General features: G+C 41.1%; 1 protein-coding gene across 2 annotated transcripts; it reads left to right on the top strand.

The window, feature by feature from the left end:
• The first annotated feature begins 169 nt into the window (after window positions 1-169).
• Window positions 170-14,820, top strand: acer1 (alkaline ceramidase 1). Of its 2 annotated transcripts, XM_085136933.1 has the most exons (8): window positions 170-1,013; window positions 2,574-2,686; window positions 2,789-2,903; window positions 3,346-3,484; window positions 6,368-6,505; window positions 6,587-6,724; window positions 8,173-8,343; window positions 10,364-14,820. In XM_085136933.1, exons 1-8 carry the CDS (start codon window positions 1,007-1,009, stop codon window positions 10,371-10,373), a joined length of 831 nt encoding a protein of 276 aa, XP_084993059.1. In that variant the 5' UTR covers window positions 170-1,006; the 3' UTR covers window positions 10,374-14,820. The 2 variants fall into 2 exon arrangements, with proteins under 2 accessions (XP_084993059.1, XP_084993060.1); XM_085136934.1 differs by lacking the exon at window positions 10,364-14,820 and having other exon boundaries at window positions 8,173-10,267.
• The last annotated feature ends 570 nt before the right edge of the window (window positions 14,821-15,390 follow it).

The raw sequence follows: 15,390 nt of genomic DNA, 5'->3' as shown, positions 1-15,390 counted from the left end.
CCAAAGCCTCCTGATTGGTGCTGCACCTATTTTTCTCTAAATTATGAGAGAGATTAACCGCTCATCTGTCTCAGATTTCGTCGTAGCGGTTTGTGTGGAGGTGGAAGCATCAAATGTATTGTTTTTTTTAACTTTACAGATCATAAACACTTCTACATGTGATAAAATAAATCACACTGGACCCCATTGATTTCCACGTGGATTTGATTAAGACTCAAACTGCAGCAGCACAGTGTCACAGTACAACAGAGTAAATATGCATGCACTGAAAACCGTGACATAAGAAGACAACGTGTAGCCTGAAATGGGAGACCGACGAGTACTTTTGGTAACATTAGGTGACTCTCCGGTAACTATTTGTAATTAAATACATGAGTACTTTTTTCCAAACAGTTTCTATCGCAGGAAACGTTATTAAGCCAGTGTGCGCAGTTAATGCTTTCTTTGTTTTGAGTTAAACCATATAAATGCAACTATTTGGAGTTTCAAGACTCAGCGTGTTCCCACCATACCTGCTCCTCCGCTGCAGGATTATGCTTTTATTTTGAAATGCGGCAGATGGGCCGGTTGAACCTCCTTTAGGAAAAACCTGAGATTCCTCAGACAGGTGCAGCTACCTGGAACACCTGTTACGGTTTTCCGTGTTTCTTTTCAGGTTTGCTCTTAACCCTCCAGTCGCCTGTCGTGTGTTTACAGCCTGTTAAAGGGTTTTTTTGCCTCACATGGTCGTTTCTACGTTACCCGTTACTGCTGAGTAACCGGTTCCTGCTCTTTCCCCGGGGCCTGGTGAACTGTCAATGAAGAAAGAAAAACAAACGAGCTCATTCCAGACATTTTCTCTGTGATGACATATTGTCCCAGAGATTTGAAACCTTTCCGCGTGACCGTCAGTGACGTTCCTGGGCTCGTGCTTCGGGATCGCGAGCGTTTCAAAACCCCGCCTCGTTAAATCCACCTGTTGCAGCACCTGGAGCAGAGCAGCAGTGTCGGGCTGCAGGACGACAGCATGGCAGGTAAGAGCCGGTTTCCCATGGTAACACCCTGTAATAAGAAAAATAAACTTAATTATTAATTATTGGGACACTTTTTTTGTCCAAATATTCATATTTCGGAAAAAAAAAAAAAGGTTTTTCCCTGTCAGGAAAACTCGATGTTTATTCCTCCCCAGGATGGTAATAAATAGTAATTTACTGTTACTTAATATATTGTGCTCAACAACTTTCTCGAAGTACTTTATACTTGTACTTCACCACCTTTACTTAATGACCTTTGAACTCAACTGCCTATTTTCCTAGTATTCATACGACTTCTAATCAACAGATAAACTGGGAGTTGTTTCTATAGATAATATTTTTCTTTCAGTGTTCAGTCGCCTGAATTACACTGTAGTACATAACAGAGTGTTATGCAGTAATATGTTAGTATTCTGACATCGATTGTTCTGGAAAACAAGTACATATATGATGAGACTTGTAATATTTCAATAGTATTACAACTTGTACTTAAAGGCGGAGTACTTCTTTTCCCATCGGTAACCACTTTATTAGGTACACCTACAAACTCTGAAATAAGTTTATTGACACTGTTAAAAATCTGTAATTCAGATATCAGCATGAAGGGTGGTGTTCTGATGACGACTTCCTGTTTAGGCTACTTAATAAATTAAGTACTCTTGAAAGCTCCAGGTAATATTTTTGCTGTAGAAAATTCAGATTCAGTGGTGAGACTGAAATTAGCGGCCTTGGCCTCTGTGGATATAAAACTCATTGGGGAAATTTTAGTCCCAGTTTTGAGGCCATACTGAGGTTTAAAAGCAATTCCAGCTGAAGTCCAATGTGTACTTTTGTGAATGTGAACTCCCCCCCCTTATTTACACTGTAAGTGTAAATAAAAGCCATATAATAATGATGCAATAAATCAAGTCCAACAAATACTGTGAACCAGGCACCATTCACACACTGCGCCACATCTCACAGCCTTCTGGGAAAGACGGCAGGTTGTGTTTTAATAGCACAGATGTCAGATGTTGTGCAGTGAAGGTTAAAACAGTCGTGGACGTGTGAAGTGTCCTCATCCTACGCTAAAGTGAACCCAGCAATTAAAAGTTAAAAGGGAAACAACTATGGAAATGAACTTACTGTAGTAGCAAAGATGAATTTGATATTCAAAATGACAAAAGTCAGAGTTTTTAACGACCTCTGATTTAACTGGATCGTGTTGGTGTGCTGCACTAATGCTTACAAAACATTAACCATACGTATACGGCGCCATTTTTATCATGTCATAAAAACATAATAAAAGTGGAGCAACGTCTGAATCAGTCACATTTTCTGGGCTGTTTTTATGACATTGCTGGACATGCTGTCCGGTTGCATCATGGGAAATGTAGGCGCCAGCAGGGACTGACATTTAAGTGAAATTGTAAAAGGCTGCAATTAGCATTTGACTGCTGGGTGGAGGGGATAATGATTTCCATAAACCACATATACAAACAGCTTAATTTGACTACTGAAAAATACAGGTGTGCTTGTTATACCAGAGTCAGCGGCCACTCTCGTCCCTGCGTCTCTCAGGTGTTCACTCTGGCGAGGGGATGGCGGGAGTTTTCTCCTATGAGAGTTCAGAAATCGACTGGTGCGAAGACAACTACAGACACTCTGAGCATGTGGTCGAGTCCTTCAACACGGTAAACTGAAAGCTTTTTATTCAGCAGTGGCGCCATCAGCCCAACAACTACAACTCAAAGCCACACTTTGGACTGGTGATCGATTTAATGTTTCCCCTGCAGATGAGCAGCTTCATTTTCTTCATTATCTCTCCCATCATGCTCTACCTTCTGCACCCGTATGCCAAAGAGAGGAGCTTGGCGATCCACCTGGTTTGGGTCATGATGATTTTTGTAGGTCAGTTCTTTATTTATTTATTTAAACCAACCGTATGTCTGCAAAATAAATCCACGAAATGTTTTGTATTTGTGAAACAGGCTGACTCGGTATAGATGAAATAGATATCACAAGAAAAGTGTTATCAAGTAGGAAGATCTGTAGCAGATGTTTGAAGCTTCTCTGAACCGACTGGGTTATCTTAAAGTCTTACGACACTAAAAGAAATACTTATTAGTTGCAACAGTTGCCGAACCAGTTTAACCAGTATGCGAAAGAGTTTAAATGTAATAACTAAAGCACAAAAAGAGAAGAAGCTCTGCATGTCTCCCCTGCACTGCTCTTAACCATCTGTGAACGTGCAGTAACACGTCTCACTTTACCCGTTTTATTCTTGTCTTCGCCTAAAATTCTAAAAACACGAATAATTCGACATCCTTCTCTCGTTCTCTCTTCTTTGCAGGGCTGTTCTCGGCGTACTTTCACATGACTCTTAGTTTCGTCGGTCAGATGTTGGACGAGCTCTCGATCTTGTGGGTGTTGGCGGTCGGTTATGCCGTCTGGTTCCCTCGCAGACTCTTCCCTTCTTTTATAAAAGACAGGTACGTCGACTTTGTAACCATTAACCCAGCGACAGATGACCGATCTGTGTTTCGACAACTTAATCCAAGGTCTTTGTGTCCGGCGTTTATTCGAGCCTCTGCGTGTTTCTAAGGAGATGAGTGGTCTTTCAGGACGATGCAAAACAATAACAGAGCGTTTCCAACACTGTGAAACCTTATCCTGGCCGGACGAGGAGCCAGTTTAACAGCTCGTCATTGTCCCAAACGTGGTGGTTCAGTCTTCACCTTGATGGACACGGGGCTGTAAAAACAGAGCTCCACCCAACCTGTGTAAATATTTAAACTGCAAGGTGGGACAGGCGAATGAACATTGGATGTGCGAAACAGTCCCCCTGGCACCAACAACCTCACAGTGATTTTCCAGTGGGTTGCTCCTCTGTGATTACAGTGAAGTCTAATCGTGACGTTTTTATCATTTTGCTTCAGTGTTTTTGAATCAAACAGTATGACTGTGTAATTATCCACATAACCCCATTTTCAAAGGCTCAAGAGTCACTGGACCAACTAATGTAATTTATAATATATGGATTGTTTTTAATATTTGGATGAAAATGAAGTCTTGAACTCATAGATGTCACCAAATATTGTGCTTTCACTGCAGCCACCTTCAGTCGCTGCTCTGTTGTGTTGAAATGGTGACTGGCTTGGCTGTTGAAGAATAGTCATGATCCATTTTTGCTACAAACACTGTGTGAGCAGAGAGTACAGCCCTGCACGCTTCACAGTTCGTTCTGGTACTTCTATCAGCAATCACGTGATCAATAAACGCCAGTGACAGCTGTGCAAGCGCTTAGATGTTTTCCTGCAATGTAGCCTTTTTGTTCTTGAATGTCGCTGTGCTGGACGCCTTGTTGCAAACTTACTGTATTTCCATTCATGAAGGCATGTTTTGATATTAGACCTTTACCTGCCTTCTCCAGAAGTTGTTTTTCTGAAACCTGGAAATAATTCTGTTATCGTGCACGTGAGCTGTCTTCTGTGTAGGGCTGCCACGATTAGTCGACTAGTCACGACTACGTCGACTATTAAAATCGTCGACGACTAATTTAATAGTCGACGCGTCGTTTGAAGCTTTGTAAGATCCCAAAAGACGCAGGAATAAGTAGTAGGATTTAAGAGTGTAATAACGGACTGAAACAGAAGATGGCAGCACTGCATGTACAAGGATGCCAGCTGCCGTTAAACCCCGAAGAAGAAGAAGCTGTGTCCCAGAATTCATAGCGCAGCCCAGCTCAGTTTACAACAATGGCGGCAGCTAGTTAGTTTTAATATTACTCTTATTATTCTTTCTGGGTCACAAAATAAACGTTTAACATATTTTCAGGCGAGAATGTAGCTGTGTAAACCTCAAATATCTGCTCAGTTTATCAAGACACCACATATTTTCAAAAGCGCTCCGACGTTTTCGGAGACGTCTGTTACCCACTAGCTCGATAGCTAGCCGGGGGCTAGGCTCACTAGAGCCGTGAGAACACCGGACTCCCGGCTAATCGTTTTCAAACCCACCGCCATCTTTGGCTACTCAGGTTAAACATGATATATAAGTCACTTAGATAACTTAAAAATGTTATTGTTTGGTTTTTTTTAGTATTTTATTTGTTCCTGAGTGAATCGGTTTGGCTGAGATTAAAGTTATAGTTTTTACACAGCTGAATAAACATCAAGCAGACAGCTGATTATCAGAAGTGTGAGATGCTCGAGAATTTACTCAGGTGTCCTGTTATATTTTAGATAGCAAGGAGTTTATTAAACTTCACCGAAACAATCTGCAAATTTCATTAAAATTTAATAAACTATCATCTTGTCTTTATTTTTAGTTAGCACATACCTTAAACACTTAAAGCTGTAAGCTAATGATAGTTATATAAGAGCAAATGCTGCTGGTGCAATAAGCTGTATGTTTTACGTCCAATGGATGATGATCTGATTAGTCGACTAATCGCAAAAATAATCGACTATCAAAATAATCGTTTGTGGCAGCCCTACTTCTGTGGTCTTTCAGGCCTTTTCAGGCGTTGCTGAACTGGCCAGATTGTTGATTTGGCCACTCGTAAAGTTTCTTCAGTCTTTACTTGCATCAACATATCTTTGACCGTCACATTAAGAAAAAATTCCCGTTAAAAGTTCCCAAATGATAATTCAACACTGAGACTCGACTCCAGTTCTTATATCTGCTGAATTTGTCACGACGTAGCTGAGAAACCAGCCTCACCTGGTTCACCTGCTTCCTCATCCACAAACGTGCAGCCCTGACTGTAAGTCACAGAGCTCAGGTGAACACAGGAGGTTCCTGAGTGCACATCGCTGCTCCTGATCCTAAAGAAACGATTTTTATTCAGGACTTTTTCTGCAAATTCTGTCTTTTATAAATGTATACGAAGACAAATTCTATTAAAAGGCAGAGAATTAGCTGTCGAGTGTAGCAGGAATCCACATACAACTCAAAATTAGGTTAAAATAAGTGACTTTTGGACCTGCGTTTATCAGGTAATCACAACTTTAGATAAAAAGGCCTCCCAGTTATTGCACATGAAGAATGCTCAATGACGAGTTTATTTATTAGAAGTGTGAGTATAGGGAGGACAACCTGTTTTTCAGGTTTTCTTTCATGGTTTCCTAGACTGCTGTAACAATCATGTTTATTTACTTTGCACCCATCCAAACCAGCCACTGTCATGCGCCGCGGCGCACGTGCACAAAAGGATCCAAACCAGCCTCACAGAATGCTTTACACAAAGCGTGTGGTGAAATCAAACCTGTGAGTCCGTACGGGCTGGAGTACGATGCCAAAATAAACTAAATGTCTGTTTCAAGTCGGCTTCAGGTGCATGTTTATTTCTGTCTCTGTGCGCTCCAACGCAGATCCACGTTTTCAAAGCTCGTCCTGGTGATCACGGTCATCAGCTCGGTGTCGTCATTCGTCAAACCTACGGCCAACGCCTACGCGTTAAACTGCTTCGGCCTCCATCTGCTTTACACTCTGATTGTGGAGATGAAATGGTAAGAAAAAGACACGTGAAAACCTGATTGTGCACTTTGCCGTTTGATTTCCTGCGATCATCCATTTTCCGTCATTCTCAGCTGCACTGACCAGAAGGCTCTGCGACTCGCCAAGCTGTCGATCGCTCTGTGGGTGCTCGCCATCTCCTGCTGGCTCGGTGACCGCTTTGGCTGCAGCTTCTGGCAGAGGATCAACTTCTGCTACCTGCATGGTTTTTGGTAAGTCCCGTTCATTTCTTTTATTTCTTTATCTTCACTTGTCTGCATGTTTGTTTCATATCAACAAGATGAATTACTGTCTTGATGCACACTCAACAAATCCCAAAAAGTTGATTCTGTTGTCAGTGGGAGAAACGTTTCGTCATCATCAGGTGACGTCTTCAGTCTCAGCTGACTGCAGGTTTCAACCTTACAAACAGGACATTTGCACAATGACTGAAACCAGCCACTGAATGAACGATGAGCTGTGAGCTCAGCTCCTCGATCATCAATATGCAAATTGTCATGACCGTTTATCAGTGGCCATGAGTGCCATTCACAGAGAGTTGGGGAATGGCTGCAATCACAGCGTTGTAAGATGGTGACAGATGTAATAATAATAATAATAATAATAATAATAATAATAATGGATTGCATTTATATAGCGCTTTTCTAGACACTATTCATTCACTCTCACATTCCAGAGGGGCCGATGGCGCGATATGGCAGCCTCGCTTCTGTCAGTGCGCCCCAGGGCAGCTGTGGCTACAACTGTAGCTGCCTCCACCAGTGTGTGAATGTGTGTGTGAATGTGTGTGTGAATGGGTGGGTGGTGGGTGACTGGGTGTGTAAAGCGCCTCGGGGTCCCTAGGGGAGACTAGTAAAAGCGCTATACAAATACAGGCCATTTACCATTCACACACTGGTGGAGGCAAACCACAGTTGTAGCCACAGCTGCTCTGGGGCAGACTAACAGAAGCGAGGCTGCCATATCGCACCATCGACCCCTCTGGCCAACACCAGTAGGCGGTAGGTGAAGTGTCTTGCACAGGACAGACAGAGCTGGGGCGATCGAACTGGCAACCTTCCGGTTACAAGATGAGCTTCCCAACCCTCTGAACCACGGTCGCCCCACGGTTGCCCCACGGTTGCCCCACGGTTGCCCCACGGTTGCCCCACCCCCCATGACTCTTAGTCATGGGGGGTGGGGGGGAGGTGCTAAGAGGTATACCCTTAGGCCCCCTCCTCCATTCAGAGATGGTCTTTCCCTTTTCACATTAATGGCCTCCACGCTCAAACCAGCGTTCCTCCCTGTCCAGGATGTGAACATCCTCATCCTTGAAAGAGTGATCAACAAACTGAGCTCACAGCTCATTGTTCCTTCAGTTGCTGGTTTCAGTCATTATGCAAATGTCCTGTTTATAAGGTTGGAAACCTGCAGTCAGCTGAGACTGAAGACGTCACCTGATGATGAAACGTTTCTCCCACTGAAAACATCCAGATGAACAGAATCAACATTCAGATGAATTCCTGAATGAAAATGAAAAGATGAGTTTACTGTAACATTACATCAGCGTTTCCAAACGTTGGTACCGTGAACCCCCGATCTCCAGTCATGATCAGGCCCCATTTTTAGGAAAAAAATGGTTCGTGTCTTTGTGTTGACCTTCGATTTATCCGTCCTTCAGGCACATTCTGATTGTGGTAGCTGTAGCCTACGGCAGCACGCTGATAGCCTACCTGGATGCCAACTACGAGATACCGTACTCGCTGCCTGGACTGCAGTACTGGCCCTGTGATAGATGGGCTGTTGGATTACCTCACATCGTCCTGAAAGGCAACCCCAAGACTGAGAAACGGTGCTGACGACATAAAAATCTAATTTAACTTTCTGTTAGTTTACTCAACTTCTGCAATCATGAAAAAGATCAATACCTGCTTTTCGCCTTCTTACCAAAAGCACATCACCACCAACGTTGTCAACCCCCCCAAACCTGACTGACACATATTTTAACACTCGGGTTAACGCTGGACGACAAATAAACCTCGTCCGATCCTGAAAGTGTATTATTTTAAACCATGGCAGGATTACTGAATGTGTACAGCGTGCAAACGAAATCATCGAGGTTAGAAATCCCTCAAATCCAGAGTCAGACGGGGTAAGAGGAGGGGGGGTTTCCAAAGCTTCCTGCACTGCAAGGAAGTATAACAAGAAAAGATGGCGCGTGTGTTTTGCTTTTGCTGCTTTAAGCTTTTTAAATTAGTTTAATTTATTTAAAACGTGAAAATGAAACAAGACTTGGCTATTGTTGTAATAAACAACACCTCTGGAGGGCGCTGTATACAGCACAGTGTAAATGCATCAATGCAACGATTTAAAACCAATAAAGTGTAAAAGAGTGTCAATTTATATATTTAATCAAGGTTAAATATGTTACTTACACTTATGAGTTTATAGTTATTTTCATTGTTAGCTATGCAATCCCCTGAAATACAGTAATTAGTGTATCAATTACATGGTCACAGATGACTTTTTAGCCTTTAAATTCATATTTCTAACACAGTAACACAGAAACTACTTTAACTGGAAACTTTGACCTTTATTTATCTTTTCAACGCATGATTGTTTTATTTAAACACTTGCTTGAACAGTAAAAACTATAATTGTAAATTAGTGCTGGAAACAGAGCCGGTGACTGCAGAGGGTCAAAGATGGCTGAACGTTTGTGGATGTGCACGTGATAAAAGTGCGTTTTTACTGACACATGTTTCACCTTTTATGACAATGAGCTTTATAAATCTGTGTGCAGTGATCTTTAATGTTGGACTCATGTAAATGCTCTTACTTTGTTTATCAGGATGCAGATGCACTGTGACTGTTTTGTTATGATAAAATTATTGCTTTACCAAGAGTGCAAAAAAACCAAATCTTGGCATTAAGTGCTACAGAGAAACGTGTTTACATTAAAAATACCTCAGTGTGTGACATCGGTGCGCCCCGTCCTCGTGGCTCGTAACCTGCGCTCAGTTTTGTCACATTTTCAGTCACTAAAATGTTTCAATGCATAAACTTAAGTTCTCTTTCTGAGTCGTTTCAAATGCTGCTGAAATATGACTCTACAGTTCATAACACAAGCCAGGCTCAGAGCCGCCTGTTACGCCTTTTTGCTCTTTTGTTTTTCCTTAGGTTGAGAATATTCCGGTTCCGTTCACACAACAAACACAACCATAGATCATTTATGTAAACAAATACAGGCATTATTTTCATTTTAGTGAGCAACACTGACCTCGTGTGGATGAAGAGATGGCAGCTGGTGACGGCTTACAGCCAAGTATCAGAGAAGCATTAATTTCCTTCACGACAAAATAAATTCTCGTGTAGCTTTTTTTTCCTGACAGAAAACTCTTTGTTCACTTACAAAAATGTTTGTGCACAAGTCGAGAGTCACCAGGATTTAAGAGATGAGGCTAATCACTAATCAGTATGGACTTCACCATGATATGAGATTTTCTTTTTCTTTCTTTTTTTGTAATATTTTAATCTTTTTTTTCTTTTGGTTCAGCTTTGTTAATGAAAAATTCTCAGATTGAAAAAACGGGAGCAAATTTACCTTTATTGAAACGTCCCACAGCTAATGTCCAAACAAAATCCAAAGAAAGGTTAAGATCAGCTGGGTTAGATCATTTATTCAGAGAGATATACTTTATGTTTTCTGGAAATATTTTTGTGCAGATTTGATATAAATTCATCTGTAATTTAAATAAAGATCTATCTGTGGCTCATTGTTTCTGCTTGTCTTTGAGTCTCCTGCTACATTTCTGGTTGGTATCTGAGAGTCCGCCCTGTGTCTGACAGCCAGATGGGATTCTCTTCCTCAGATTTAATTGAGAGGCAGGCTGGATCAGTTTGAGTGGAGGGAGATGAAGAGGAGGCAGCAGCCTGGTGAGAGAGCGGTGACCTTCTGTCTGGTAGCCGAGGCCCCGGTAATCTCACTTCAAAGTCTGAGCACCGCAGAGACTTGACTGTGGTGAGCCTTCATCCCATCTGTATGAAAGAAGAAGAAGAAACAGTTTCTTTGTCAGATGAAACATGACGTGGACATCTGAGGCAAAGTAACGTGACCTGTTGAGCCAGAGCTGACGTGCATTTATCGACTGAAATGCAAACTGCCAAGATTTTTGATTAGTATGTTAAAAGTGTTATAAATGCAGGGCTCCAATGTTCCCGTGTTTATTATTACCACATCACATGATATCAGTACTTCTACACTAAGGGCTCACATGCCAGAGTGGCTGATTAAACGAGAGAAAGAACGTACGCAGGAAGTGAGATAGAAGCCAAAGATGAGACGAAAAAAAAGAAATCAGGAGAGCGAGTGCGACCTTCTGAACAGGAAGCCAGAAGTCTGTTTGTATTTTAAAAACACTACATTTATTTGCTGCTTCTGACGATGTTGAAGAGATTGTGAGTTTGTGTCTCAGTGACATAAACGCTGTTATTGAGCTTTTCTGTTTGTGTTTTTGCAAATAACCTCCAGGAGTCGTCGTTTACAACAAAGATAATGTTCCTTACAAAAAAACGATAATTTTATACAAAAGAACTGAGAATCAAACGTAGCTCATGCCTTCCTCCATCAGCCCAAACCGCTGCTTGTCTCTCTGTGTTACCTTGTGTTGGACTGGTGCACCACACCAGCTCTAGAAACTGGAAGAGGCTTCACAGGCAATTTAAAAAAATAGAGGGATGTACTGAAGTATCATGGTTTTCCAATATAATTTTATAAGTTTGATAAAGTGTTGAGTGTTTGTGATGTCAGATTGGAAGTGAATGGGAGCAGAAAGAAGAGAAATCTGCAATATGTTGGATCATTTTCAGCATTTCACTTTGGGAATACACCCACTGGCCTCTTTGGTACACCTCACTGGTACCTGCAGGCTCCTGAATTCTTCGGTACAGATTTAACATCATGCTGGAAACATTATTCATTTTGGTCCATGTTGACATGATGGCATCACATAGTTGCTGCAGATTTGCTGGCTCCACATCCATAATGCAACACTTCCACCCCACCACATCCCAAAGGTGCTCGACTGGATTAATGTGGTGACTGTGGAGTTCAGTTTTGTCCTGATTTGATTTGAGCTTTGCGACATCGCGAGATTATCCTGCTGGAAGTCAGAGGATGTGGACACTGTGGTCCTAAAGGGACCAGCAGCAGTACTCCTGCACCATTACACCACCAACAGCAACTTTACCTGATGATACAAGACAGGATGGAGTCATTCTTTTGTGAATTTACACCAAATTCTGACCCTGCTGTCCGACTGTCACAGCAGAGGTCAAGACTAATCAAACCAGGCGATGTTTTTTTTAATTCTCAGTTTCCTGTGCTTAGCTGACTTACTGTTTCCCTCCACCCTGTTAGTTTGATGCCAAAGATTCTCTGTTTTTTGCCCGTTCTCTGTAAAGCTCAGAAATGGTTGTGCAGGCAAATTCCAGTACTTCAGTATATTATGAATATTCAGACTGAGTATTTCAGAGTACTCAACACTACTATCCATGCCATGAAATGTACATGCACTGAATACATGCACCTAACAAAGTGTTTTTAGGTGTCATCATATTGTCAGCAATGGATAATTAACCCGTCTGAAGCACAACAACACAGACAATAGGACAGAGAACATGCACGGATCAAAGGAAATGAAATATGAAAATAAAAACCCAAACAAAACCTTAAAACAGCAGCACAGGAGTTGGTATCCTGAGAAACAACAATAATAATAATATGAAGTAATCACTGATTAAATTTGGGAAGAATATAAATATAATCCAGGGTTGTGTGATATTTATTAATCAGTCAAACCTGGAAAAAAAACTTGGCTACAGTAGATAGAAATGAGGATAAGAAGTTTATTTTAAACTCACATATGGCACAGAAATATATTAGTCACTATTAGAATCCCGTACAAATGTATACAGATGTTGTAGAGGCTTTTATTATACCAGACTTTAATATAAAGAAGGCAAAAGGATCAATGATGGACTTTCAGTATACACAGGAAGATGGTTGCAATATTATTAGCTGTCCAGTGGGATGAAGACACGAGACCATTAAGATCAGTAATTTGTTCAGATTCCAGTTCATCGTTAGTAAGTTTAAATGCAACCATGCAGAAAGTCGACCAGACATCTTAATAGAAACTCAACAAACACCATGCAGGGTAAACATAACGGGACTAATGATTAACTTTTTTATGGCCAGCATATTATAGTGTCAAGGGAAATGAAATGGCAGATAAGGCTGCAAAAAAGAGCCACTGGAAAAAGATTAGTGCAATTAATTATCAGCTGTAGTAAAAGAGAAATAAAAAATGAATCAATTAGAACAGAAAATAAAGGAGAGATTGCAAAAACAATGGGAGAAAGAAAGGAAAGGACGGTGGTTTTAAAAAAAAAAATCCAAAGGAAAAGTGGAGAAATGAGAAACAATCATTTCGCGTCTCAGATTTGGGCACGCTGGGATAAACGGCACACTTTTCATTTTAGGGAAACATTGCAGCGGAATATGTGAGCGCTGTGCTGAGACAGTAGCTCATGTTATATTACACTGACAGGAGTGTGAGGAAGAAAGAGAAGACAACTGATTCAAAACCTAAATAGAATCGAACTCAAACTAGATTTAATTGATTTGCTTAGAAATAACTGAAGTACTAAAAGCTATCGAGCAATATTTAACTAGCATGATAGGATCTAATCCTTAAGTGACAGTCTGTCTGCTCTCCGGACCAGTTGGTGGCGGTAATGCGCGAACTCGTTGTTTGTCAACCGCCAATAAACACCAAGAAGAAGAAGAAGAAGCAGAAGAAGAAGAAGGCGCTAACTTGAGCTCCGGTTGGTGGCGCTAATATACCATAACCACACTGACGACGACGAAGAAGAAAATGATGGAGCGCTCTCTCTTGATTTCAACATTGTTTTTGTTTTATTTCTATTTCATCTATTCATAAATAACAGATATCAGTGGTTTTTATTAGAATTTTGTCGTGTCATGTACACGAAGGGGAGCGAAAAACGGAGGCCGGGCAGATGCTCCACGAAGAAACAGGTAACAGGTAAACCTCGGTGGCTGCTGCTCAATGTTACACAGGGAGCTGTGACACTGTGTATATTTTAGTGTTTCTCGGTGGAAGAAGTTCCGGTTAGAAAGGGAAGGAAAGGTTTTTAATATGTATATATATGTAAGGCGCTAACTTTAGCTGGGGGCAGGAAGGGCACTAACAGGAAAAAGGGGGGCACAAAGACAAACTTTCGTTTCTTATTCTCATTTAAAATGTCGAGCGTGTAATAAATATTTCTCTGAATCTTACACCCAAAGTTTGAATCTGATGTAAAATGTATAGAAGTCCATTACTGTATATAGTAACTATTAAGTTTAATATATACCCTAGTAAGCTATAGTACTTTTTCCTTTGGGAACCATCTGTGCAGTTGTGTTGAAGAAAGATGTTGAATCTATTTAATTATTGTGGAAAAATAAATGATTTCTGTGCATTTTTTATTTATTTACTTATTGCATGTGCATTAAATTAAAGTTGATAACGTCGATTAAGCATCACGAGGCGGGGGGTGGGGGGGGGTCCCTATTTTTTATTTTTTTTGCTGAAAGTTGGCAACCCTATTAGTTAGGTTGTTTAATATTTCTGCTAAGCTGTCTTTAAAATTTAGAATAGGGAAGATAGTGTAGGTTTAAGTTTGCAGTGTATTTTTTGCATATATATATATATATATATATACCGCCGCAGTTCAAGGGAAGGTAACAGACAGCCTAGTTATACTACTATACTTTTACATCCACACATTTTTAGGCCAAAGTAAACATTTTATACACAAGGAAATCGATCTGTTACTTTAAGACCACTTGAAAAATGACCAAAAAAAAACCAAACTATTTTGCATGGTTGCAAGGTTCCAAGTCGAGCTTCAACATGCAACAAGAAGAAATGGGAGTGAGACAAAACATTGTTTGTACCATTGTTAAACTGAAACAGGCTGTTTTACAGCTGATCAAAAGTTTAGGACCACGTGCCTTTAAAAGGCCAAATCTGTGCAAAAATGTGGATTCATTGTCCTTTTCTGTCAGGCAGTCACACTGTCATGATGCTCTGATGGCAAAGGAAAAAAAGTTCCCTTTTTAAACGTGGTTGGGTTGTTGAACTGCATAAGCAGGATCTCTCACAGCACGCCATCACTGCTGAGGTGGGACGCAGTAAGACGGTCATTTCTTAAATGATCCTGAGGGTTATGGAACAAAAACTCAAGTGGGAGGATCCAACTGGCTGTCTGTCAAGATACTGGACGATCCTCGACCCAAATTAAGGCGTTTCTGGCGCCGACTGCAGCCCCATAACCATCAGACGGCACCTGAGACTGAAGGGCTTCAAAAACAAAAAGTCTTTAAAGGCCTCGTCTCCTTGAACGCCACCAGAGAACACCAACGAGAGCACCAAGCATGGGACACTGAAAGGTGGAAGAAAGTTTTAGTGGTCTTAAACCTTTGATCAGGACTGTTACCTCATGAAATACAGTCCTGATCATGATCACGTCTGTTTTTCAGATCAACAATGGACAACAACAGTTACTTCAAGGCATTTCATGATGTAAAGTAACCCCTTACAAAATTAGAGATATTTCTTATGAGCTGCACTTGGCAACAGTGGCAAAGAAGAACTCCCTTTTTACAGGAAGAGTCCTCCAGCAGAAGCTCAGGGAGGGATACATAACGTTACAACATCAGGACAAAATTCAGTTTCAAACAAGGTAAATTAATAGTTGTTGGTTTAATGTACAGTTTTTATGAAAATTTATTTTCCACTTCTTTCGCGAGCTGCTGTCAGCAGTTACA

Source organism: Neolamprologus multifasciatus, chromosome 17 (assembly GCF_963576455.1).
Source record: "Neolamprologus multifasciatus chromosome 17, fNeoMul1.2, whole genome shotgun sequence".
NCBI lineage: Eukaryota > Metazoa > Chordata > Actinopteri > Cichliformes > Cichlidae > Neolamprologus > Neolamprologus multifasciatus.
Note: the sequence above shows the minus strand (reverse complement) of the source record. Positions and strands in the feature narration are given on the sequence as shown.

What these genes read in the sequence shown, in the direction of transcription:
- acer1 (XM_085136933.1), top strand. An exon ending in TGGTCGAGTCCTTCAACACG is followed by an intron (nt 2,687 to 2,788) that starts GTAAACTGAAAG and finishes TTTCCCCTGCAG; the next exon opens with ATGAGCAGCTTCATTTTCTT. An exon ending in CCTTCTTTTATAAAAGACAG is followed by an intron (nt 3,485 to 6,367) that starts GTACGTCGACTT and finishes GCTCCAACGCAG; the next exon opens with ATCCACGTTTTCAAAGCTCG.